The following is a 27,468-nucleotide window of genomic DNA, read 5'->3' on the forward strand; positions in this document are numbered from 1 at the left end:
TCTTTTTCTTAGTGTACAGCTTGAATCAATAGTTTTTGATCACTATAGTACTAGTCAAGGTACAGAATCTCACTTAACTTAATATGATTATTCATATATGCTTAACATGTTTACCATTACATTGTTTTCTACTCATGCTCTGGTAGAAATTGAAGAAGTAGAGAATACCTAATAATAATTTTTCAGGAAGGGATTTTGCAACAGAAATAGGATCACAGAGTTCAGTATGTCCATGGTTATTGTATGCCATTTATATGCTAAGGGTCTAAAAAAGATAAGGTTTAAGGTTGAGGGCAATGGAGAAAAAAATTATTTTAATATAAAACTATGAACTGATTAAATTTAATGAAGCCATATTATAAGGTCTCGCATGTGGTTGTGCTTTTCGTTTGCTTTATTGGTGCACATTGGGAGGTAGCCGTCCATAGTTCTTTAAATCCAGTCTATTTAGAAAATCCAGGAGGACACTGGTCATGGCCTTTTGTGCTCATGGCTTTTTGAATGGCTCCCTTGGGTTTCTGAGGTGGTCTTTCAGGTGCTGTTGGGCAAGGCAAGTTCAATACAAAAGCTATTGGATGAGAGAGAAAATAGAAACCTTGGCCCCTGGTGAGTTACTTCAGAAGTATAGCAAAGTGGAAATAGGTTCACCAGCTGGCTTTGAATCCAGCCAAAGCTTAGCCTTTAGCTGTGTATGTAAAATGCTCAGTGCCTTGCAGATAGAAAACACTCAACGAATTTAGCTATTATCAGTCTTACAAGAGGGCACATTCATTCACTGCCTTTTCTATGTCTAAGCTGAGGGAAAAGGGATAGAAAGAGCTTTTAAAATGTCATGTTGAGGCCTTTTCTGAATCTAGTTTTGAGTAAGTGGTCAACAGTAACTATAAGAGTTACTACTGATTCATAATTTTCTTCATTCATTTATTTCTTTGTTTATACCGGGGATTGAACTCAGAGGAATTCTATCCCTGAGCTACACCTTCAGCCCTATTTTTTTTTTTTTTGAAACAAGGTTACTGAGGGTCTCACTAAGTTACTGAGGCTGGCCTTAAAACTGTGATTTTCCTGTCTCAGCCTCCCACATACTGGGATTACAGGCATGCACTACCATACCTAGCCAGTTTTCTGCATTCAAAATCTTACTTTAATTTGTGTTTCTCTTCTACTTTTACTTTTTATTACTCTTAGTTATATTATGGCGTTGATTGAATTAAAATTTCTTCCTTTTTTCCTAAGGAAGGTATATTCAGTCTGAGAATATGTGATTTATTTCTGGCATATTAATTGGCTCAAGATAAACACATCTTCTTGGAGCTAAATACCTCTTAACTGGTCCTTAACATCTACAGTGACTGTTGCCATAATTTGTAAAAAGGCAAAGAAAGATCGAATAGAGTCTTTTTTTTTTTAACTTAAGAGTATTTGCATCTGGCTAGCACTTTGGAATTTTTGTGCCTTTTAAAAATTATTAGAATTCAGTTGATCCAAATGCCTTATGTAGAGATTTTTTTCCCCTTGAATACTAAATTCATGGACATTTAATCCTTATATGTCTAACTCATAGAAACAGTATCCTGCAGCAACAACTAAGGCCAAGAAAGTTTAAAATCTGGGCTCTGCTCTGCCATAGTTTGCTGTTAAATACAAAATGTGGTTTTGCAAAATTAAGTGAACTTGAACATCAAAAAGGGCTGAGTTTGGTATGAACCATGAAATTTAGTGGAGTTCTCTAAACATTGCAAGACATATGCTTTCCAACTCTGGTATCACATGATTAGTTATCTCCTGCCAGGGGAGACCAACCCCTGGCGTGGGCAGTAGCCAACATCTTACCAGAGGGAATGAGATGGTAGGCATGGCACTGTCTGGTTTTTAGAGATTTTCTTTTTATATATATAAGCATGAAACTTAACCGCCCTTTATCCACTGTTGAAAAAGGACAAAAAGCCCTTTATTCCTGGGAATCTTGACAAAGAAGGTAGATAGTCTATATATTAGTGAGGGTAATGCAGCTACTATGATGATGACACCCCCCCAAATTTTAGTAGTTTAATACAATACACATACCAGTCTGGTGTGGGTATTTCCATCTAGCTAGGTAGAACCTATCTTCTTTCCTCTGGTGACTCTGCCAGGCACTAAGGATTTAGACTGATCTTCCCAATAAAGATAGAGAAGATGGAAAATGCACCTCTGCTTCTTAATTGCCTTGGTCTTGTATCTCTTCTCATCATATGTCACTGCAATTATTGGTCACACGGCCCTCCCTGGGCATAAGGAAGACTGAAAACATAACCCTTGAATGGAAACCACTCCCCCGTGCTCCTCCAAGAAGGAGCAGGAGACATGGAGGTCACTTAGATTTGTCTACCATGGGGGTCACTGGCAGGAGTGGAGAATGTCCACACTGCCTTCCCCTCAGAGTGCATCTGGACCCACTAATCCAGAGCAAGAATTTTATATGACTTGGTACCACGCGAGAACACTATATGATGCTAGAGGAATTCATTCATTGTTTTCATCTGGTCTGTGCCCTACCTTGAATTCCCAAAGAAGTAGATTCCAAAGTGAAGATATGAGTACAAGTAGTCTATCTGTGAGGTGATCCTAGGGATGTAGGGATCCTGGTAGGGATGTAGGGAGGTGAGACAGGGAAGAGGAGGCAACCAGATAAAAGGTGCATCACAGACAGGCATGGTGACCCACACCTGTAATCCCAGTATCTGGAAGGCTGAGACAGGAAGATCACAGATTGGAAGCCAGCCTCAGCAACTTAGTGAGGCTCTCCACAACTTAACAAGACCTTGTTTCTAAATAAAAAATAAAACGGACTGGGGGTATAGTTTGGAGGTAAAATGCCCCTGGGTTCAATTCCCAACACACCACCAAAAGAAAAGGTGCACCACCAAGCAAATTACCAAGATGGGTATCTGGGGCATAACTCCCCTGGGCGGGGCTAAGAGCCAGTGTAGATATGGCACCCCAGAGTTCCCCAACCCAAACAGGAAAGGAAGCTGAGGGATCTATACACTGATGCTCATCAACTTCTGCTGGAAGGATGCTCACAGTGGTCACTAACACCCAAAGCACTCCTAGCCTGTTGAGCAGACTCCACCGGCCAGATAAAGACCAAGGACAAGTGCTTCTGCAAGTGCTGTCAGTTGCAAACCAGACGTGTGCTGAAAGGGTGGTGGCCGAGGGTGGACAGGCAGGGTGCGCCTGCCATCTGCTCTGGCCCTGGGTGACCCCGCTATATGGAGGCAGCTGACTGATTAACCAGCAAGCTGTCTTTGGCATTGTTCTCTTTGTTCAACAGTGTCCCCAACGAGGAAGCCAAGCCGACCGCCACGAACACTCAGGTGGAAGGTGACGATGAGGCGGCCTTGCTGGAGCGCCTGGCTCGGAGAGAGGAGAGACGCCAGAAACGCCTTCAGGAAGCCCTGGAGCGCCAGAAGGAGTTCGACCCGACCATAACTGACACCAGCGCGTCACTCCCTAGCAGAAGAATGCAAAACGACACGGAGGACCACGAGACCGCAGAGAAGGAAGGAACGCGAGAAAGTCGCCGCCAGAGATACGAGATGGAGGAAACGGAAATCGTCACCAAGTCCTACCAGAAGAATGACTGGCGGGATGCCGAAGACAAAAAGAAAGAGGAAAAAGAGAGGGAGGAAGAGGAAGATGAGAAGCCAAAGCAAGGGAGCATTGGAGAAAATCAGGTAGAGGCCATGGTAGATGAGAAAACGGAAACCCGGGAGGAGACGGTGGTGATGGCGTTGAAAAATGGGCAGATCAGCAGGGAAGAGTCAAAACTAGAGGGGGAAGGGGAACAAGGCTCAGAGGAGAGGCCCTGTGATGAAAAGATGGGGGAGGAAGAGAGGGAAAGGGCCGAGGCAGAGAGGCTGCGGTTGGAAGCAGAAGAAAGAGAAAGAATTAAAGCTGAGCAAGAGAAAAAGCTAGCGGAGGAGCAAGCAAGAATTGAAGCAGAAGAAAAGGCAGCCGCCCAAGAGCGAGAAAGGAGGGAGGCCGAGGAGAGGGAGAGGGCGCAGGAGGAGGAGAGAAGGGCTGCTGCAGAGAGGCAGAGGGCCAAGGCCGAGGAGGAGGAGAAGGCTAGGGTGGAGGAGCAGCTGCGTGAAAAACAGCTAGAGCTGGAGAAAAGGAACGAAAAAGCACAAGAGACAAAGGTAAAAGGGGAAAAGATAGAAGAGAAACAAGAAGGGAAGGGGGTAAATGAAAAGAAAGTGCAAGAGGAGAAACTCCAGACAGCTGCCCTAAAGAAACAGGTACAGTAAGCCTTTTGCACCCGATGTGTGATGCCTGTGACTTACGAGAAGTGTCATGCACCTCCCATGCGGGCCTGAGGCACATGCGTACAGCCCCACTTGATCGCTTGCCACGCTATTCATTTTTTTTTCAGACCATAGCAATATGCAAGCACGAAGCAATCGATTGATGGCTAATGATACAATCAATCAGATTTTCTGGGACAACCAGAGGAAAATTAATTGCTCTGTGCTTGGTTGTTATGAATACCAAAAAAAAAAAAATGAATTAACCCCAAAATGATCAGTGTGGTGGTGCTGCACTGACTTCTGTTTCTGCGTCTGCATCTGAACTAATTTTCTTTTACATCCTTCCTCTATCCATTGGTCTACATGAGGCAGGATGCCCATAATTCCTTGTCTCACCTATGTTTTTGATATTCAATAATTATAAAATGGAGGGCGGGAAATTTACATAAGGAATTATGGACAGATATTTGGTCTTAAGAAGATAAAAATAGATCCTTTGAAACCAACTGGTGATAAAGAACAGAAAGGAGTTTTATTTTAAAAATTTAAAACTCTGATTTGCCATCATCTAGACCTAAGTTTAATGTGGGCTTGCAGAAGGCCATGCATCCCCAGATGGGACAGTATCAATTAATAGCTGATAGGTAATTAACAGCAGACAGTTTGCTCCATTTACTACCTGGGAGACATAGATTTGTGTGGTCTGAGAAGAATGGGACTAAGGAAGGTGGGGTGTGGAGGTGGGGAGAATGTTTATAAGCTACAAAAGTTGACTTATTCCATCTGCAAGACCACATTAAAAATACTATACCTAAGCACCACCACCACTCACCCACCCACCCCCCAAAATAGAAAAAGAAAAACAGAGACACTTGCATGTGTACCCCTCCCAAACGACTTCCCTGTCACTCTGCACTACCTAAAGCTGTCTGTGGCTTCTGCTTTCGTACAAGGGGCTCATGCACACAGCTGTCATTGAGAAAATCATGGACCGAGTGCACCCAGCCATACCTGAGGTTTGTAAACACACTCAAAGAGCACCAGGACATGCTAGATTTCAGTGGCTACGAGGGAAGGCACGTGAGAAAAAACCTGGGGGCGGGAAGAAAATAGCCCACATTGGCTCTAGCGAACCACTGGCCACGGAGTGACGTGTGCGCTCAGGCTGAGAAAAGCCGCCCACCGCACTGCAGAGTGATCCGCGCACCCGCTCACTCTTGCAAGCTGGGAGGGCCTTCCTCCCCATGAGTGATCTTAACCAATCTTGAAAACGAAAAGGAAGAAGAGAAGAGAGCTCGAGGGCATGCTCAAAGACAAAAGTCCCAAGAAGACAAGCCTACCTTCAAAAAAGAAGAGGTAAATGTGAGCGAGAACCGATCTGACCAGAAAGCGACAGAGGGCAGAGTTTGGGGCATCTCGGGTCTGATGGTTCTCAGAACTGTAGCTGGTACTTTCCAAGCTCATGGCTCATGACCAGTAAGATCGGCTGAGAGCAGCTCAAAATTAGTTAATCAGCATTTTTTATTATTGTTTTTAATTTTTTATTGGTGCATTATATTCATACATCATATTGGGGTAAAAAAAAACTTGTGTGTACATACATGTACACATCACTGATTTAACCCCCACCCAAAATGAAATAGAATCAAAAGTATCAGAGGACATTTGTAGACAAGAAGTATTATTGCATTGTGTAAATTGTCTTTCTTGCTGTGGGCCATAGTAAAAAATGCTTAGAAAACACGGCTCCCAGCAATCTGTCCTGCTTTTTACTCTTTTGAGAGCTAATTCTGTTTGCCATAAGCCATCTCACTTGCATTTCAATCTATGAAATATTCCCAACTAGCCTTGATTAATGCTCTAACTTTTCAAAGGAAAAACACCCCCCCCCCACACACACACACACACACACACACATCTCAGAGAATTTAGTTAACTGGAGATTTTTTTTCTCCAAAATAAATGGCTGGCAAATGTTCTGTATTGCATTTCTGAGGCACACAGGACTGCAGGTGCCCGGGTGCTGGCATGTTGGGAAGTAAACAAGGCTGCTCCAGATGGGATGTCGGGGAATGCCATGGCGCCCCAACGTCGTCAAAGCGCCGCAGCGGAGAGCCTGGCCTCATTTTAACAATTGCGCATATCTTAGCTCCAAATAATCCTACAAATTGCAACTATAAGCAATAAGCTCAAAGTACTTAAAAGCAGTAAAACTGAATCAGCAGGTGTAGGGAGACCTGAATAACCGTGCCCATGAGTCTGATAAAGTGATCGCAGCCACTGAGCCGTCAACCCAGGTGGACTCCTGTGACATTCCTCTGCCTGTTACAACATCTAGGAAGATAACTTAAAATTCTAAACAGGAAACCCCATTTTTGGAAAAGAGATAAACAGATTAAATAGAGGGAGGGTTATTTTCTTATGTAATTTTTATAAGATTCACATAAAAAACCAGGAGCCTCCAGTTCATGTTACATGTTATATTTATTTAAAGCTTCATGTTCCCTCTGTTTTTAATCGAGCTTGTGCTGGTTTGGGAGTGAAGATTGAATGGGAGCCCTGTCCGTCTAAAGGAAGGAGAGAGTGTAATGCTAATTAATAACTGGGAAACAGAGTTTAGCTCTGTCTAGTGAGGCAGCTAAATGAGGTAGTCAAAGTGCAAAATGTTGGGAAATGCTTCTCATTGTGTGAGAAACACCTCCAAATTCATCTATCAAAGGAAAGAGAGAGAGAGGGAGGGAGGGAGGGAGGGAGGGAGAGAGAGAGAGAGAGAGAGAGAGAGAGAGAGAGAGAGAGAGAGAGGAAAGTTACTGTCCTAAACTCAAGAGGAATGTCCCATATGGGTTCCTTTGCAAAATGAGTGAACATCTTAGACTAAAGAAGAGCATGACATCGGAACTCATGAGGGAAGGGAGGCTATAAGAAAATATTCTTTGGGCGCCAGGCGTGGTGGCGCACGCTTGTAATCCCCGCGCTTGGGCAGCGGAGACAAGAGGATTGCACAGGTTCAAAGCCAGCCATGCTGGCTTAAAAGACCTTGTTTCCAAAAATAAAAAAAGTATAAAATAGGTCTGGGAGTGTAGCCCGGAGGTAGAAGGGCTTCCAGGAACCTCAGTATCACCCAAAAAAAAAAAAAAAGTTAAAAATAATATGGTTTGGTATAATTTGGAGGTAATACACCCTTGGGTTTAATCCCCAGTACCAAAAGAAAATACATTTGGGTTCTACGTGTAATATTTAATTCAGTTTGCTAAGATATGATTTGTTTCTAGTGGTCAAAGCATTCCATGCCCATGTAGGCATCTGTGAGCTAACAAGGGTCCATCAGTGGTCACCCAGATCCTCCTTGGACTTTCAGATGAGGCCCCATCCAGTTTCAGTGATATCCAAGGAATGGTTTCAGGCCTGCCTCTTTCCCAGTTTGCCCCAGTGCCTCAAAACTTTGGCCTCTTTTTATCCAAGGCCAGATAAGCTCTTCCACCCAGGCTTTAAAAAAAACCACTGTGTTCCCGTTTTAACATGAGTAGATAAAAGTGTAGGTTGCATGAGCAGCTCCCCTTTCTAGCTAGCTGTGTTGTTCCTTTCCATAGACAGCTTTAAATCGTTTTCCATGATCTAGCCATTTAAATAACCTCTTTCTACTCTTTTTTATTTTTGTTTTTATTTTAAATTCCACTAAAACATTTTCTTGCTAGGATCTGTGCAGCGTAAGCAGGATGGATCCGTCGGAAGTAAACACCAAGAACACAGAAGCCTGCTTAGATAAAATTCCAGAAGGCACCCCAGTGCCTTAAAACACAAGCAGGCAAACAAAAACCCGATTCTTCCTCCTCTGCAGTTTAACTCTGTGATGGTAAAAGGAGGCAGATGATCGACAACCTGAAACTTAATTCCACTTGCTTTCTCTCCTCTCCGATTACTAACACCCTGTTTTTAGTCCTTCTCCAAAAAGCTGTTTTTCTCCCCTGGGCTCCAACCTAAAACCAAAGCTTCTAGCAGAGTTGCTTGTACAGAACTGAACCTGATATTTTTATCATCTAGGTCCACACTGCCCAAATGTCACTGTGCAGTCAGATCACCCAGGAATCTTGTTAAACATAGAATTGATTCTGTACCTCTGGGGTAGAGTTTGAACTACTCCATGGTGGGATCCATGTTGTCCATGGACCAAACTTTCAGTAGAAAGGAGGCTGGAGGACATCTGTGTTATGGAAAAGGGACCCAGGGACGCCGGGCGTGGTGGTGCACGCTTGTAATTTCCGCACTTGGGAGGCTGAGACGGGAAGATCGCATAGGTTCGAAGCCAGCCTCAGCTACTTAGTGAGGCTCTCATCCAACTTAGTGAGACCCTGTTTCCAAATAAATTATAAAATAGATCTGGGAGTATAGCCTGGAGGTAAAAAAGCCCCTGGGTTCTACCCCCAGTACCAAGTAAAGAAGGAAGGAAGGAAAGAAGGAAGGAAGGAAGGAAGGAAGGAAGGGAGGGAGGATGGGAGGGAGGGAAAAGAAAGAAAAGGGACCCAGGAAAGGCTGTGGGGCTTCTAAAGCAAACAAAGCCTGTTAAACTTGGCCTGGAAAACTGTCACTGGTGCCTACCTAGCTCTTGTCACCATTTGAGAATCAAATTATGCAGAGCATTACTTGTGGACACTCACAGCTAGTCCTTTCCCCACATCCAGCTGGGCGTAGTGGTGCACACCTGTAATCCCACTACTTGAGAGACTAAGACAAAAGGATTGCAGGTTTTAGACCAGCCTCAGCAACTTATTGAGACTCTGTTTCAAAATAAAAAGTAAAATAGGGCTGGGGGTATAGCTTAGAGGTAGAATGCCCCTGGGTTCAATCCCCAGTACCACAAAACACAAATTCCCACGCCCACACACCCATATTTTATCCATTGAATGTCCCATATGTTCAAAGTTTTGACCAACATTCAACCACAGCTTTTCTCATGAGTATGCTATTATCTGTGTATGAAGCACTTTGACTCTTCAAAGACACTTGGCTACCTAATAATCATTCAGCGCAGATTTCCTTTTTTCATGGTAGCCTACCAAACCAGAAGATATAAGTCTTTTCCCAGGGGTCTCAGAATCCCAGAGGCTAGGGCTGAACCCACCATAGAATCCAACCCACAATATGCCTTAAAATAGAATTTAAAGGTTCTATGGCAATGCTTTATTTACTCATTTCCCAGAAAGAGAAAATAATATTCAGTTGAACTCAAGTGATCATCATTATATTGATAATGTTTCTAAAATGAGTTTTTTTCAAGGAGAATATAAGTATACCATCCAACGTAGTAGATGCCAATAAAGGCACCTACTATTTTTCTATTAAGAAAAATAGGTGTGGGAGATTTTTTCTTCTTTTATACATTGATTGCTTATCTTTTACATATATAAACACTATTTTGGCCAGGAAATCAGATAATACATTTGGGGAGAATGAAAGCATTTCTGACTATAAAATAGAAGAAATGAGTTAAAAGGAATTTCTGTGCATAATGCTACACAAACCATAAATGTGACTCAGCATTTATTTCATGAGTATCCCTGAAATAATCACCACTAACCTCTAAATTGTACCCACAGATACTTCTTAACCAGGGCATAAACTCTAGTCCATGGTTTCTGGGGCTCTATCCAACAATCCCCAAAGGAGAATCTATCCTGTATCCTCCTACCTGTCCAGTGTGTACTGACTTATCCCTGGGTAGGAATAGCCACCGAGCAGCTGTAGTCCAGGCCCTGAACTTGCTCCTCTGAGCTGAGGCCTCTCCTGACCAATCAGGAGCCAAGAAGGAAAGGATTGGGTGAAAGATGGGGAAGGGATGGTCCCGTCCAACCCCACCTGTCCACTTGCCCAGGACCAGCATCCCATACACTAGCTCAAGCGACAAAGCTAGGTTGTTGACTGCCCTGGAACCAAGACTTAGGTCCGTTGACTTACAGACAAACCTCCCAGGGAGATTGGCCCAACAGCTGCCTTCTCCAGCATTGCTGAGGGACATCTTTCTTGGAGAATGATTACAGTCTTAGGTAATTAGAGCAACATCCTATCGAGTACGCCATCCTTAGTAACTTAATAAGTAACACCCAAAGAAGATAACCAGGCAACAGTCATTTGAAATTCATCAGTAAAGAGCAAGAAAAAAAATTTAATAAGTCTTCAACTTGCCATTTAGGAGTAGATATTTAGAGGGTATCCAAGAATAGCCGGAAAGAGATGAGGGGTCAGGGAAGAAGACAATCCTAGAGTCACCTGAGACCAGCTGCTGGTTCTTATGGCCTACCCTTTCTCCAAGTTTCCTTGGAGCACCAGTGCTTATGTGTGTCTTGAAAAGAACAATTAGGAACCTCCCCTGCCTCATGCGCATCTTTTAGCAATGGGTGAGATGGTGTAGGTGAAATCATTTGAACTCCTTTACACTGCTCCCCCTAGAAAGGCTATGTAAATTTAGTTTACTTTAAAATAATGAGGGAGTTTGTAATACAAAATATAAAAGCTAACATGTGCCCCCTGTGTATCATTTTTAACTGTCTCCCCCAACCATCACCAAACCACTTCCAGAGGTCTGTTTTTCTTAGCAATGGAAGTCAAGGTGAGCCCTGGAATTCCTATTCCATTCCAACATTAGTGGTTTAGATGACAAATATGGTCCAACAAATCTCTCCAGGTTTCCTCCCTAAAGGTAGTTTATTACATCTTCCATCCTTGGTACCCAGTTACTCATTTGATGGAAGTACAAGCGCTGGGCATGGTGGCACATGCCTGTAATCCCAGTACTTAGGAGGCTGAGACAAGAGGATTGCCCTTTCAAGATCAGCCTCTGCAGCTTAGCGGGGCCCTCAGTAACTTAGTGAGACCTTGTTTCAAAAATAAAATAGGGCTAAGGATGTGTCTCAGAGGTAGAATGCCCCTGGGTTCTATCCCCAGTACTACACACACACACACACACACACACACACACACACACACACAATCTAAGGGTGGATTGCCCCAACATTGGCTTGGCAGATCTGTCTAGCCCAGTAGGTTTCCTTAACTGTGTCCTCCTCAAAGACTCATTCTCCATCCAGGAATAAACTGGCCAAGCAACCTGAGAGTCCTTCCATCAGAACACACTGATAACTGCTCTTCACAGTGAGATCCACAAACAACTACTCTTACGTGGAATCCTTGAAGTTCGTCATTTCAAAACAGTAGCACCCCCGTCACTCCCCAGCACTAAAAACTCCAGTGACATCAGATGCCTTCTCTTTTATTTTATTTATTTTGTGGTGCTATGGATTGAGCCCAGGGCCATTCTACCTCTGAGCTACACCCCCAGACCTATTTTATTTTTGTTTTCAAACAGAATCTCACTAGGTTGATGACAGTGTCACTACTTGCTGAAACTACCCTTGAACCTGTGATCCTCCTGTCTCAGCCTCCTGAGTACTAGGATTACAGGTGTGCACCACCACGCCCAACTTGACACTGATTCCTTAAAATGATGGTAAAAGTCTCTGCCCATAGACCAAAGGACCATGGCTCGCACTGAGAAGTCCCCCTACCTGGTTGTAGTGGTACACACTTATAACCCCAGTACTTCAGAGGCTGAGACAGGAGGATCATAGGTTCGAATCCAGCCTCAGCAACTTGGTGAGGCCTTCAGCAACTTAGTGGGATCCTATTTTAAAATGGAGCTGGGAATGTTATCTCAGAGGTGGAATACTCCTGCGTTCAATCCTCAGCACCACAAAAGGAAAAAAATAAATCCCCTGATCCCATCTCTACCACACCATTCTCCAGGTGGTTGTCTTACTTCTGAGTTTTCTGGCGCCCTAAAGATTTGAGGGGGTTACTTGGTAATACCAACCCAAACGCAGTATGGGCCTTATCATTATGCTTCTCCCTGCCGTGTACTGTTGGTTAGGTCAAAGATGAGAAGATTAAAAAAGAGAAAGAGCCCAAAGAGGAAGTGAAGAGCTTCTTGGATCGGAAGAAGGGATTTACAGAGGTGAAGACCCAGAATGGGGAATTCACGAGCCACAAACTTAAGCACACCGAGAACACTTTCAGGTAAGAAGCAGCCCGGAGTTGGCAGTGACCGCGTGTGTGTGTGTGTGTGTGTGTGTGTGTGTGTGTGTGTTGATGGGGGGGGGGGTCTGCCTCCCTATTCTGTGCCTCCAGATGGAAACAAAAGGCAACAGTCTTCTGCTGCAAGGTCACGGGCCATTGTCTTAGAGAGCCAGTCAGCAAGTCTGGCCCTGGCGTCACCAACCAGACCAGCAGTCACTGCTCAGCCAGACTTAGTCTACTTGCCTTTTTTTATTTATCTTTTTGTTGTGTTTTGTTTGTTTGTTAGCAAGGCAGAGCATGCTTGGTGTCCTCATGCTCTTTACTAAACGAATATGCTCACATGGGGTCAGTTTTATTATGACTGCAGTTAATGGTATTTTTTAATTTTTCTATAGGGTCTGGCAACCTCATAAGAGACCCTTTTCCCTTCCTGGTGCCATTTTCAAGAGTTCTTTGTTTTTCTTTTATTTTTCTTTCTTTTTTTCGTAGTAGGGGATCAAGACCAGGAGCATTCTACCTCTGAGCTAGGACTCTCCCACACACCCTATTTATCTTTTATTTTGCCATGGGGATCCTAGCTCAGCCTCCCAAGTACTGGGATCATAGACGTGCGCCACCACACCCAGCCTTCAAGAATTCTCTCTCTCTCTCTCTCTCTCTCTCTCTCTCTCTCTCTCTCTCTCTCTCTCAATGTTGCATAAAACTCAGATTTTTCCATATCCAAATACTTGACAGACCTTAGATTAAATGAAGTTACTTCTCTTTACCATTGGGGTTTGAGAGGTCTTGATATTAATGTGCGTTAGGACTCTCTAAGAGCGAGGGAAAGGGGGTGGAACTATTGTTCTGTTGCAGACAGACTCTGGTCTAGTTTCAGCTTCTCCTTTCTGACACCCTCCTGTCCTAGCATATGAAAAATACAGGCAGTTGATTATAGGACAGACTAGACCAATACATGCAGGTAAATCCTCATTTCTGGATACGGTTGAATACTGAGGTCTGTAGAAGGACTTGGGGTGCAAAGCTGATTCTCTGTGCCCCATCCCCAAATCTCAACCTCTGGTACATTACTAGCTGCTGTGCCAGATGTGCTGAATGTGCTGATAAAGAGTTTTAGGTCTCTGCAATGTGGGTGGGGCGGGGTTGGTGGTGGTGGTACTGAGATTGAACCTAGAGGTGTTCTACCTCTGAGCCTCACCCCCAGCCCCATTTTATTTTTTATTCTGAAGCAGGGTCTAAGTTGTGAGACCCTCACTAAGTTGCTGAAGCTGGTTTCCAGTCTGTGATCCTCCTGTCTCAGCCTCCCAAGTACTGGGATGACAGGTGCACCGCCATGCCCGGCTACAAGCTGTATTCTTAATGGCCAAAGTCCCAGTGTTCATCTTGACTTAAACCTAAAGAAGCCAAGGATAGAGGAGGGAACATTCTGGAAGGAATTTCCATATAACCGCCACCCTAATGCTGAGAGCCTGCCATATATAGGCAGAGGTGGTAGAGCCAAAGTCTTGCTCCTGTTTTGATGAGGGTTAGACTTTTTATTCTTAAAGTAATAATCAAAGGATTTTTGTCTCATTACCAGTAACGTGCTTCCAGACATCTTTATGTGTTATAACACCCAAGATAGACGCATATGTACTACACATATGCGTATGTGTGGATGTCATCATAAATAATTGTTCATTGATTCTTGCACCAGGCATAACAGTGTAGTCTAGCTGGCTTTCTAAACCAACGAATACAAGCTGACATCAATGATGTTGAAGTATCCCACCAGATGATGTGTTATAACTTATTTAACCAGGCCCTAAGGATGGGCGACTGGATTGTCCAAAACGGCGACTGAGCGACCCCTAGTGGAGCCCTGTGAAGTTTCTACCAGGCTGTCTCCTATTAGCTGCAGAGAGCAAACTCCATTCTGAAGATGAAAAGACCTCAGGTCAACTGGGAGAGGAATCTCAGGCCTGCGGACCTGTACGATTCTTAAAGAGAAACATAATGTTTTTCATTTTTAAGGTTTTTTTTTTAAAAAAAACATTACTAGAGATTAAGCCCAGGGGCATTCTACCTCTGAGCTACATACCCAGCGCTTTTTTATTTTCTTTTTATTTAAAAACAGGGTCTCACCAGGTTACTGAGGGGCTTGATCTGTTGACGAGGCTGGCCTTGAACCTGAAACCCTCCTGTCTCAGCCTCCCAAGTACTGGGATTACAGGCATGTGCCACCATGCCCACCAGCAACCTAAGGTTTTAATAGATCCTCTAACTTTGTTTGAGTTCAGAATAAGAGCATCCATCTTTAACTGATGAGAACCTAGACTGATATTTTTAAACTTTTTAACCTCAGCCCATAATAAGGAACACATGTCACATGATGACCCAGTATACACACACACACACACACACACACACACACACACACATATAACTTATGCAAGTGTATAATGAAATGGTACTTTATTTTGCTCCATGCAATGCACACTAGTATTTTCTATTTTATTTATTAAAATGCTGATCACAATCTACTAAATTGATTTTTTTTTTACCTGCAACTTAAAAAGCTTCGTCCTAGAGGACATTGGAATCCAGAACTACCTCAATGCTTAAGAACTGTGACATGAGGTGTACAGATAAGATCAGTACTCTCTAATGTATATTTGGAACCCATTCATTGTTTTACTGGGTCTCTCACTTCACAGTTAGAAAGTTTCACTATTCTTTACATAGAATAAATGATAGCGGATAGTAGTGAGTCTTTTGTTTCTTAGACAGGTGTCAGAGATGAGCTACCGATGTCTAGATCTACCTAAGGATGACCTCACTACTCATTAATAACTATGTAAATAGAAAACGTGCTGTCCTCTTGTCTCTCAATGAAGAGAGCTCTAACAGGCCCTTCAAGCGCACCACTCACTTCTCCGAAACAAAGTCCCAAGCGGATCTAGTTCATGCGGGCTCTGCTTTTAATGAAACCAGAATGTTCGGCAGAAGTTCTCCTCTGAGTATTAACAGGTTCCAAATCGTCAATGTTCTAACTCAATTGATAGCAGATTTGTTGGAGGAGCTCAGAGTCAGTGGGTGCCAGGGATGTTGGTCCATATTTTTCTGTGATCCATGTAAAATTTAGGAATATCAGTTCTGGAATGGAATGTTCTCACAAGGACTCGGGATAGCACTCTCTTCTTTAGCCTTCCGACGTTCCCAGTGCTGCAGTGAAATCCCTGTGGGTCATCTTTAGTTGCAAAGGAAAATTAAAGTTTTCATTTCAGCTCCTATTTATAAGAAGACTTATCTGTTCTCTTCCTGTTTAATAAGCTGTGCTCTTGGATAAAGCACTATTCCAGTTCAGGCGTGGAAGGGTGCTAGATCTCGACCACAGAAATTCTAGAGACTTGAAGTAAGAAACATTCCTCACGGCCTGTTCTCCAAGTCCCAGATTAGAGGGAGGGAGGTGCACTGACATTTTCCTTATTTTATAACAAATTGTATTTAACTTCAGGTATAATTACAGTATGGGGGGGGGGGACGAAGAAGAGTATGATTGGCGGAGAAATATTCTAATCCAGTCATGGGTCGACCACTTCCTAGTTCCCAAATGTTTCAATAAAACACCGTATCAGAACTAATTTGGTAACATAAGGTCCTGATAAAGACTATTCCAGTTGTGTTCAGGTCAGAGGATAGAAAACACACATTGAAGTCATAGGTTAAATGCACGGTCATGAGGAACATTCTGGAAGCAGCTCTGTAAGACGAGATGTGTGTCACTGTGCTTGGCTCAGTCAAGAGGCGGAGGGCAGCGTCACCTGCCGCAGCAGCTGCTACGGTCAAGATCAAGGCTAAGTGGTGGGTCCATGGATTTATACCAGGGTGTCCTCCTAGTTCAACCATTTTCTTCTCTCGTACCTGTACCTCTCTCTTCTCTCTCTTCTCTCTCTTCTCTCCTCTCTCCTCTCTCTCTCCTCCTCCTCCTCCTCCTCTTCTTCTTTCTTCTTCTTCTTCTTCTTCTTCTTCTTCTTCTTCTTCTTCTTCTTCTTCTTCTTCTTCTTCTTCTTCTTTCTCTCTCTCTCTCTCTCTCTCTCTCTCTCTCTCATAATACTGGGGATGGAACCCGGGAGCATTCTACCTCCAAGCTACACCCCTGGTCCTGTTTTTGTCTTTTTATTTTTGAAACAAGGTCTCACTGAGTTGCCAAGGGCCTCCCTAAGTAGATGAGGCTGTCTGAGAACCACGATCCTTCTGTCTTCGCCTCTTGAATGCTGGGATTACAAGCGTGCACCACCATGCCCAGCTCTGTTTTCTCTCTTGATCCGTAATTCCAGGAAGATACAAGTTACTTATTTAGCCCGCTCCTAAATTTTAAAACTCATTCAAATAGGAGTGTTTTGGACTAACTGCCTTCCTTCTTAATAACAACTAATATTTATATAAGCTCTAATCCCATGGGACCCAAGGAGAAGCCCACTGGGGTAAACAGAATAAATAATAGTTTCCCAGTTTTTCTGTGTTCTAATATAAGTCATGTACTTTTTAATTGTGACTTTTTAAAAAACCATAAAATTTACCATCTTAGCCATTTTCAAGTATAAAGTTCAGCGGTGTTATGCGTGCTTTCAAAGTTGTACAACAGATATCCAGAATTATTTCATTTTGCAGAACTGAAACTCTATACCCATTAAACACCTTCTCCTTTCTCCCACCTCCTAGCCTCAGATAACCACCACTGTACGTTGTTTCTATAAATTTGTTTTTTTTAATTTTATTTTATTGGTGCACTGTATTCATACATCATAGTGGGATACAAACTTTTGTAGACATACATGCACACATCGCTCAGTCAGCCCCCACCCGATCCCCACCCCATTCTCTCCCCATCCCTCCCTCCCATGCTTGGCTTAGTGGTTGACATCTAGTATTATAGCAATTTATCCAAAATTAAAAATGATAATCTCACATAACAGTTTCATTTGTCTGATACCAAGCTTTTGATGACTTAAAGATAACATTTCAATATTTCTTTTTGCTTTCTTTCTTACCAGAGAATATTTTTTTCTTTTTTTTAGGTGAAACTATCATATATTTATTTTTCAGAAAAAAATCTATCCTGATATGGAATATGGACTCTAGATACCCAAAACAATCTCGAAGCAAAAACAAAGCTAGAAGATGTATATTTTCTGATTTCAAACCATATAAAGCTACAATAATTGAAACAGTGTAGTACTGTTCTAAAGGCAGATATATAGACCATTGGAGTTAAATACAAGCCTAGAGCTAACTTCTTCCCTATATTGTCAAGTTATTTTTGACAAGGTTTCCATGAAGATTTGGTGGTGGAAATAATAATCTTTTAACTAAATATTGTTGAAAAATAATAATTACATGGAAAAGAATAAAATTGGACCCTTACCTAATCCCACATACAAGTATTAACTCAAACTAGATAAAAGACCTAAATATAAATCTGAAGACTATAAACTTTTAGGAGAAAATCTGGGTCATAAAACCTCACAACATTGAAATTGGCAGTGATTTCTTGGATATGATTTCAATGGCACAGGCAACAGAAGAATATACAAACTCCCTAAAAAAATAAAAGAAAATATTGTATATCCAAAGACAATGTAAACAGAGTTAAAAGTTACTAATAGAATTGGATAAAATATTTCCAAATGCTATATCTGAAGGTATATTAATATTCCAACTAGAAATCCTAAAAATTAACAACAATAAAGGCAAACAATACAATTTAGAGATAGGTAAAAGACTAACATAAATAATGAATCTCCACAGATAACCAATCTTAGTTGTCTGTTGAATGGAAACTCTTGTTTCTCTGGTTCTGGTGAGTGTTACCTATTTCTTCTTTGTAGTTAATCTCTTTGAGTATTTTCTCTAGCGCTGGTTTTGAAGACATAAATTCCTTCAGTTTCTGTTTGTCATGGAAGCTTCTTATTTCTCCATCTAATTTGATAGAAAGTTTTGCTGGATAGGAAATTTTTGGCTGGAAGTTGTTTTCTTTCAGAGTTTGGAATATGTTACTCCAAGCCCTTCTGGCTCTCATGACTTGGTTTGGGAAGTCTGGAGTGATTCTAATTGGTTTGCCTCTGAATGTCAGTTGGCCCTTTGTTTTTGTTGCCTTTAAGATTCTCTGCTTGGCTTCCACATTGGTCATTTTGACAATTATATGGCGTGGGGATCCTCTTCTCGGATCCTGTCTAAAGGGAGTTCTATAAGTTTCCTGGATCTGTGTATCAACCTCTTGCTCTATATTTGGAAATTTTTCTGCTATTACTTCCTTGAAGAGATTGTTGATCCCTTTGGTATCACTTTCTTTTCCCTCCTCTATTCCAATTATTCTTAGGTTAGCTCTCTTAAGATGGGCCCATAATTCTTCAATGTCAGATTCCTGCTGTTGGATATCTTTTTCTAGATTAGAAATTATGCATTCATTTTTGGATTGCTCATCTTCTAAGAGCGAGATTCTGTTCTCCATGTGGTCTAATCGGTTGTTTGTGCTTTGAATTGAGGCCTTTACTTCATTAATTGCATCCTTTATCTCTTTTTGGCTCTCTCTGAGTTCTTTTCGAAGCACCTCTATTATTTCTACAGTTATTTTCCTGATTTGATCTTCTAGAAATCTCTGATTTTCTGTTTTATCAGGTTCTGATGTTGTGGGGTTGTGCACATTCATTACTTCAGTGTTATTCCTCTTTCCCATGATTTCGGAGGTTTGTGCCTTCTCTGGGTTCTTCCCTTGGGTCACTATGGCTTCACTTAAGGTGCTCTGGATCTCGAGTCTGTATTATCTCAGACCCTACTACTCCTTTACTGGGTTGTATCACAGAGTCTCCGACCCAGGGAGTCGATAGAGGCTGCTTTAAACTATGGGGGGTGCCAGGTTGCACGTTCTCCTATGGTGTGATATCTCTGCCACCACCACTCCCTCACTGGGTCAAGTCCCAGGAGGCACAATACTGGGATTTCTCCTCTGTGGCCCGCAATTTGACTCACTGTTCTTGAGTACGTAGATGTAGCTGTACTGGACTCGGTGAATTCACTGCTGCTGCCGCCGCAGGTGGCAATATGGCACCTCTGCCACGCCCTCGGCCATGAGGCTGGCGTATTTTTTCTTCTCTGGTTTTGATTTCCACTCTGAATCCCTGCAGCGTGTGCTGAGTTCAGCCACTGGGAGCTTTAAATGCTGTCTGCGCCGAAAGATCCCGCCTGGCTGTTCCGCATCGGCTCACCTCGGCTTGCTGTAGCCGTCCGCTGAGTTCGCCGCTGCCGCCGGCAGTATGGCGCTGCTGCCGCGTTCTCGGGCGCGTGTGTCTCCTCTGTGGCCCTGAGCTCTGTTCTCAGTCCGCTTTCTCTCTGGAGTCTGGTGGTTTTTTTGTTTTTCTGGTGATGGTGTTTTCTGGCTATGAAAGGCGCTCTTTTTGTGGTAATGGAGATTGGTTGTTAGCGGGACTCTTAAGCCCCGCTTTTCTCGGTCGCCATCTTCCCGGAAGTCTGTTTCTATAAATTTGATTATCTTAGATTCCTCATACAAGTGGAATCATACAGTATTTTTATAAATGGTTTTATTTAGCATGATGTAATTATGCAAGTTCATCCATGTCATATGTGTTATGAATTTCCTTCCTTTTGAGGGCTGAATAATATTCCACTGTGTAGATATACCACATTTAATCACCCATCCATCCATCCCACAGCTCTTGAGATGCTACTCTTAGCTCTTGTGAATTCTACTGCTGTGAACCTGTGTGTACAGCCATCTCAAGGCCTTTTTAATATCTACCAGATGGAATTGCTGGATCGTATGGAGGGTGGCTCTATTTTTAATGTTCTGAGGGACCATAGAAACTTGACCATTTTACAGCCCACTACAGTTCGTATTTGCCTCATTGAGCCGCTGAGGGGGTCAAGGTGAGTGGCACCGCTGGGCGCCCGTGGAGACCCCGCGGTTCCTGGCCGACCCATTCTCCCCTGGGGCTGGTGAGAGGAACCGGTGTCCGGTGAGGGCTGATGGAGCTGTGGGTGCGATTCAGAGTCTGCAGACCCACAGCCCCTCCGGCCAGGGGACCCTGCGAGGCAGCAGCCCTTGAGCGCCCACCCCTTGCCCACCTTGCAGCCCCGGCCGCCCCGGAGGCAGGGCCCTGGCGGACGGCCCGGAGGCCGAGGCCGCGCCGCAGGTGGAGGCCGGCAAGAGGCTGGAGGAGCTTCGCCGCCGCCGTGGGGAGACAGAGAGCGAGGAGTTCGAGAGGCTCAAGCAGAAGCAGCAGGAGGCGGCCCTGGAGCTGGAGGAGCTGAAGAAAAAGAGGGAGGAGCGGAGGAAGGTCCTGGAGGAGGAGGAGCAGAAGAGGAAGCAGGAGGAGGCGGAGCGCAGAGCCCGCGAGGAGGTAGGAGGAGCGGGGAGGCTGGCCGCGGGGAGGCTGGGCCTCTGCCACAGGGACCTGTAACCCCCAGCTCCAATCCAGCAAGGGTTCGCGAGTTCCCTCTGCCTTTCTGACACTTCTGAAACAAACATCGTGGTCAGGCTACAAACCACAGCTATCCTTTTGAACACCTGTTCCTGTTTGGTGCCAGGCGCTGGAAGACAGGAACGCGGCCCTTCTGAGCATGGGCTCTGGGGCTGGGCAGGGCCTGAAACCCAGGGACCTGCGAGGATCCAGTTCTTAGAGGAACTCTATGATGTGGGTGCTTATCAACATTTTAATTGAGTAACGAGAGGGAGACTTGCGATTTTACCAGTCCCACTTGTCTTCTTAGCCCAATGGCCTATATCGCCTCTTAATATAGAATAAAAAGAAAAACCAAGAAGGATGGAAGGACCTCAAACTAGTCACAAGAACTAAGACACATGATCATTGTTTTCTAAAATTTAAAGGGTTTTTAAAGAGGAGATTTTTATTTTATATTTATTTTCTTTTTCGTGCTTCTGAGGTTTGAACCCAACGGTGTTTGTTCTTCCTCTGAGCTCCTTCCCCAGCCCTGTTTTATTTTTTTAATCTCGAAACAGGGTCCCACTGTGTTGCTGAGGGTCTTGATAAATTGCTGAGGCTGTCCCCGAACCTGTGATCCTCTTGTCTCAGCCCTCCAAGTACTGGGATTAATTATAAGTATGCACCACTTTGCCCAGTTTATTTTTTAATTTTTAAAGTAGATTAGAATGCTAATAAGCAGGGACAGTGTCTGCTTTTCGCTACTGTAGACCAAGGACACAATATGGTATCTGACATGCCACAAAAGCCCCATCATTATGAAATGACACATTTGTTCCCTCCTTTAAGACAGAATTAAATCAACGGATAAGGTTACAAGCAGGAAAACTTTGGCTCAGCATATGACAAAATGCTCAACCAGAGTCAGCTTCTGTGGCCACGGTTTACAAAGTGCATTCTTTGCTTTATCCAGGAGTACACTCTCATTTTATGGGCAAAAAAAAAAAAAAAAAACAGGAACCAAATAGTTTCAGTGACAGCTGAAGATTTTTGACTGATGAGCGATTGGATCATAAGTATTGGGAGCCCATTTTGCCAAATTTTGGCCCTAGAACCTACAAGATGGTGATGTCCCAGCCTTCAAAATATGCAAAAAGATTTTCAGTGACTTTCTGATACTAGCTCTTGTGACCCTAAGGAAATGTCAGAAAGAAATGTCCTAGATCCATGGCAGACAACTATTCCCTAACCTGTGTGGGAAGTTTCAAGAAATTATTTCACGGTTCCTTCTAGCACCGGCTTTAAATGAGCCTAAATCCAAAAAAAAATATTCCTAGATCTATGTCAGAAAATCATTCCCTAAACCGTGTGGGAAGTTGGGATGGATTATCCCGTGGCCTCTTCTAACTCCGACTTCAAATGAGCCGATGAACTTGTTTGGAAAAGTAATTTTAATGGTAGGGAGCTGAGACCCTGGGGCATCCGCCGGCTTACTCCGTCATATTTTCCTTATCTGTGAAATAATATCTACTTTGCAGGATTTTTCTGGTGACTAAATAGATCATTGTGTTTATGTAGTAAGTGTTCAAAACGTGGTGGTTATGGTTATTCTTATCATTGCTCTGTTATTCAGAAGAGTATCCAGAAGGGAGCTCATGAATTCTTAGCCCAGGATTGGCCCCAGGGGATGACTTGGCCTGACTTTCTCCCAAGGGCAGAATCCTCTCTTGAGATCAGTCTGAGAACAACCCGTGATAACAATCTCACAGTCTGAGATGACCGAGGCCCCCGTGGGTCTCAGGGGGTCTTCGTTCAGAGAGAACCGGCAGCTTGAGCAGAGCTCTGTTGCTTTGCCTGGTAGAAGACAGAGCCGCAGACCGTTCTGGGCTAGGAATTAATGCATAGATAAAACATCTGTTATTTCCTCACTGAGGTACAATATGGGCATCACGTTAGGTGTGTCAAACCATCTAAAATAATGTGTTCGGGGCGGCCAGGGACAACCATAAAGTCATCTCTTGTGCAATTTGGCAAATATAGCACCAGAGATTTATAGAGCTGTTCGCATAAGTGATGTCATGTGTTTTCATGGCTCTCCCAGGAAGTAGCTAGGAAGGAGGCGTGTATTCATTGTACACACACAGAGCTGGAAGTGCAGTGTCGCACGCCTTCCCAAGGGTGACGGATCCACCCCACTGAGCGTTCGTGGAACCATTTTACATGTGCTTTCTCAGTTTGGTCCTTGGGAAAGCCCTGTGAGGTGGGTGCTAAGCTTGTTCCTGTTTAACACGTGAAGAAATTTGGGTGCATAGCTGATAACAAGGGCAACATCACACACCTGGAAAGCAGCTGCTCCCGATTGCAAAACCCAGCAGCTGGGCGCTCGGGCTCGGCTTCCAGCGACACCCTTGAGGACAGGGAAGCATCCAGTCTCGACCCTGAGTCTGTGGCCCTGACTGGGGCTCCTTCTCCCCCACGACACGCTCCCCTTTAACTTGAAGCTGACCGTGACGTCCCTGTTCTTCGTCCTTTCCTCCTTAGGAAGAGAAGAGGAGGCTAAGAGAAGAGATTGAGAGGCGAAGGGCGGAAGCTGCTGAGAAACGCCAGAAGATGCCAGAAGACGGCCTGGCAGACGACAAGAAGCCATTCAAGTGTTTCACGCCCAAAGGCTCTTCTCTCAAGGTAACCGTATAGTATTTCTCTTATAGACACTTGATTTTAGCCCCTTATTTGTGGATTATCCAAGACCTGCTTCTGTTTTGTTAATCCCTTTGCTATCCTTCTGCTATAACAAAATACCTTAGACTGGTAACTTATAAACAACAGAAACGTAGCACTCACAGATCTGGAGGCGGGGACGCCGAGGCTCGAGGTACCAGTGGAGTCCGTGTGTGGGGAGGGCCTGAGTCTCGCCTACACCTTCTCTCTCGGGCCTCCGCCCTCATGACCTGGACCTTTACTGTGGTTACTATATATATATATATATATAGTTAATGTTGTACAATGCCAGAGAAAGGGGAAATATTGTGTGTGTGTATGTGTGTGTGTGTGTGTGTGTGTGTGTGTGTGTGTGTGTGTGTTACTGGGGGTAGAACACATGGGCTTTTCTACCTCTGGGCTATAATCCCAGACCTATTTTTTTTTAATATTTTATTTGGAAACAGGGTCTAAGTTGCTGAGAGCTTTACTAAGTAGCTAAGGCTGGCTTCAAACCTGTGCAATACTCCTGTCTCATCCTCCCAAGTGCTGGGAATACAAGTGTGCACCACCACACCCGGCTTTTTGAAAGAGGGGTAATATTTGATATCAAAATATTTTCAAAGAGCCAGGCATGGTGGCACATGCTTGTAATCCCAGCATTCAGGAGGCTGAGACTGGAGGATCGCGGTTTGTGGACAGCCTCAGTTACTTAGTGAAGCCCTCCACAACTTAGTGAGACCCTGTTTCAGAATAAAGAATAATAATTTTAAAAAGGGGCAGGAGGTATAGTGTGGAGATTAAATGTCCCTGGGTGCCATCCCCAGACCCACACACACAAAAAAATTATACCACACAAAGAAAAAGTATCAAAGAAGCTGGGCGTGGTGGTGCTTGCCTGTGACCTCAGTACTTTGGAAGCTAAGATAGGAAGCTCTCAGGTTTGAGGCCAGCCTCATCAACTTAGCAAGACCCTGTTTCAAAAATAAAAAATAAAAATAAATACATTACGCTGGGCATGGCGGTGCATGCTTGTAATCCCAGTACTTGGAAGGCAGAAACAAGAGGATCACAGGTTTGCAGCCAGCCTCCAACCATAACATAGTGAGAGCCTGTTTCAAAATTAAAAAATAAAATAAGGCTGGGGTATAGCTCAGAGATATAATGCTCCTGGGTTCCACCCCAAGTATCACAAAATAAATAAGTTATATATATTCAAAGAGTGTATTTTGTTCATTGCTCGTGACTTCTGTGTTTGAGAAATTCAGAACCTGGCTTCTCATTGTTAAATTATGTTAGCAATGAGTAATTTTTCAAATGTAAAATATCCACCAAAAAAAATGTAAGTAAGTAAAAGTTAAAGGCTTGTATTATTGTCATTCTTTTCATGTACTGAGGTAAAAGCAGAACGTGAAGTGCCAGTTTTCCAAAACACTCCGCCGTTAATCTCTAAGTTTTATTGAGGCCACACTGCCATCCCTCGGCCTTTGGAAGAACCAAGTTTCCCTTCTTAAGCTCCTTCAACATGAAGCGGAGTGTTTAATTGACAAATTCAGTGCAAATTGTTTCTTTACTCACAGCCACTAAGTTAGGGCATTTCTCCAATAAGAGCGCCTCCGTGAATGGGCCATGAGGCCCGGCCAACTGTGATGTCAAGGTCCAGCTGCCTTCGCTATTCTTGAAACACAGGGAGGGGCAGGAGTCTGAGAGCCTCCGTAGTGTAAGTGTTAGAGGATCCTGGAAGCCCCACCAGGCCCACCACGCTGCAGGGCCCACGTCTCTGCAGAGGCTGCTTTGCTAACAGTGTCCCAGGCACTCCCACTTTTCATAAACCCCTTAGGAAACCTAAACTATAAATCTCAGCTCAGATATCTGAAAACAGCCCTCTCTAATTCCCTGAGATAGTCACTTGTCGTGTGTATGTGACATTTTATTCTTAACTGTAACAAGGCACATGCTGTTGGGTTTTGTTTTGGTTTTGGTTTCTTTGTTTGTTTGTTTGTTTGTTTGGGCCATACTGAGGATGAAACCCAGGGGCATTTAACCTCCAAGCTATAACCCCAACCCTATTTTTTATTCTTTATTTTTGAAACAGAGTCTCGCTGAGTTGCAAAGGGTCTCACTAAGTAGCTGAGGCTGTACATGAACCACTATCAGCCTCCAAAATGCTGAGATTATAAGCATGTGCCACCACACCCAGCAGTTTTAAAGTACTTTATTTAGCCGGGCGTGGCACACGCTTGTAATCCCTGCGCTTGGGAGGCAGAGACAGGAAGACGTGCAGGTTCAAAGCCAGCCGCACTGGTGTAAGAAACCCTGTTTCAAAAATATAAAATAGGTCTGGGAGTGTAGCCCGGAGGTAGAAGGACTTCCAGGAACCCCAGTACCACCACAAAAAAAAAAAGTACTTTATTTAGATGCTCTACTAATCTTCTCTACTGAGTTCATATGAATCTTAGAGAATAGGCTGGGCATCGTGGCACATGCCTGTAATCCCAGTACTTGGGAGGCTGAGACAGAGGGATCACAAGTTTGAGGCTAGCCTCAGCAACTTACTGAGACCTTGTTTCAAAATTTAAAATGGGGCTGAAAACATAGGTCAGAATAGAGGTAGAATGCCTCTGGATGCACTCTCCAGTAAAACACACACACACACACACACACACACACAGAATGGAACCTCATCTCTCGTAATCGGCTCATGCTACCATAACAAAACACCATAGATTTGATGGCTTATATATTCTAAATAGGCAGTTCGGCAGTCTTTATTAATTCTTTCCCTTTCTTTCTTTCTTTCTTTCTTTTCTTTCTTTCCCTCTTTCTGTCTTTCTTTTTGTGTGTAGCTACCTCCAAGCTTTAATTCTAATCCATTTTGCTTTGAAACAGGGTCTTTTTTCATTGCTTGGCCTTGCTACATGACAGAGGTTTATCCTAATCTCTAGTTTTCTTGTCTCAACCTCCCAAGTACTGGTATTGCAGGTGTGAACCGCCACATCCAGCTGAATTGTTTTTTTAACTACAAACTTTTTGCTACAACCAAAGCTGCTGAAGTCAAAGATTATATTTTTAGTGAAACTGTATCACTTAAATTCAGATGTTCTTTATAACACAGTATCACGTGATACCCAACTCCAGGCTAGAAATACCCTTTAGTATCCATCACCTATGGATATGAGAAAACAGTAAAAACTCTCTCTGCACACAGACTGTCTGTGCCAAAGCACATGTGTGCAGAAGGTTCCATGCGCTGCCCTGTCAGGACAGCTGCTGTCAACTAGACTAGAATTACCCACCCCAAACTCATGTAGTTGAACGTCTCCTCATCTCAATCAGTTGGGTCTAATAGAATGACTTACTATAAACCGACTGGCTGAAACAACTAACATTTCTCATGGTTTTGGGGAGTGGAGAGTCCAGCATCAGCATGCCAGCTTTGTCAGGTTTTGGTGAGCACTCTCTTTCTCCTTTGCAAATGGCCGGCTTCTTGCTATTTCTAAGATAGCAAAGATGAGGGAGAGGGAGAGGGAGAAGGAGAGGGAATGGCACCATATTAAAGTTTGGATTTTCACATATGAATAATTCATTTGACACTGATTTGTATTCTTATAGGTGCATTTAACCTTCTGGTCTTTAATTTGCTTCCAAAACATTCTATTTCTCTAATTTTTTCCTATCCTCTGCCAATCTTACCCTCATCTCCCAAATCGCATAATTAAATACCTTTACCCATAGTTTTCCTCTCTAGCAGAGATGCTGTACACAGCACCCTACTATCCTTATACATTCCTTGTTGTTGTTTTTTTTTTATTCACTAGTCTCAGGAGAATGGTAGGATAAACTGAGAGACGTGGTTTCTAAGCTGAAATTCCTAACAGGATTTGTTCTTTTCAATTTCTAGATAGAAGAACGAGCAGAGTTTTTGAATAAGTCTGTACAGAAAAGGTAAGTATGGTTCCATTGGGGGGAAA

The 27,468-nt window shown here is 43.5% G+C and overlaps 1 protein-coding gene across 1 annotated transcript in view; it reads left to right on the forward strand.

Moving 5' to 3' along the window:
• The window catches only part of CALD1 (caldesmon 1), a gene marked incomplete at its 3' end in the record, with an annotated part of 78,432 nt that overhangs the window by 37,666 nt on the left and 13,298 nt on the right, over positions 1 to 27,468 (forward strand). The window contains exons 3-8 of the mRNA XM_080701071.1: positions 3,317 to 4,283; positions 5,571 to 5,648; positions 12,214 to 12,359; positions 20,491 to 20,758; positions 23,342 to 23,482; positions 27,399 to 27,442. Of these exons, the coding sequence (XP_080557197.1) occupies positions 3,317 to 4,283; positions 5,571 to 5,648; positions 12,214 to 12,359; positions 20,491 to 20,758; positions 23,342 to 23,482; positions 27,399 to 27,442 (1,644 nt within the window). The remainder of the gene's footprint in view (positions 1 to 3,316; positions 4,284 to 5,570; positions 5,649 to 12,213; positions 12,360 to 20,490; positions 20,759 to 23,341; positions 23,483 to 27,398; positions 27,443 to 27,468) is intronic.

Source organism: Muscardinus avellanarius, assembly GCF_963383645.1.
Source record: "Muscardinus avellanarius genome assembly, chromosome: 9".
Classification (NCBI taxonomy): domain Eukaryota; kingdom Metazoa; phylum Chordata; class Mammalia; order Rodentia; family Gliridae; genus Muscardinus; species Muscardinus avellanarius.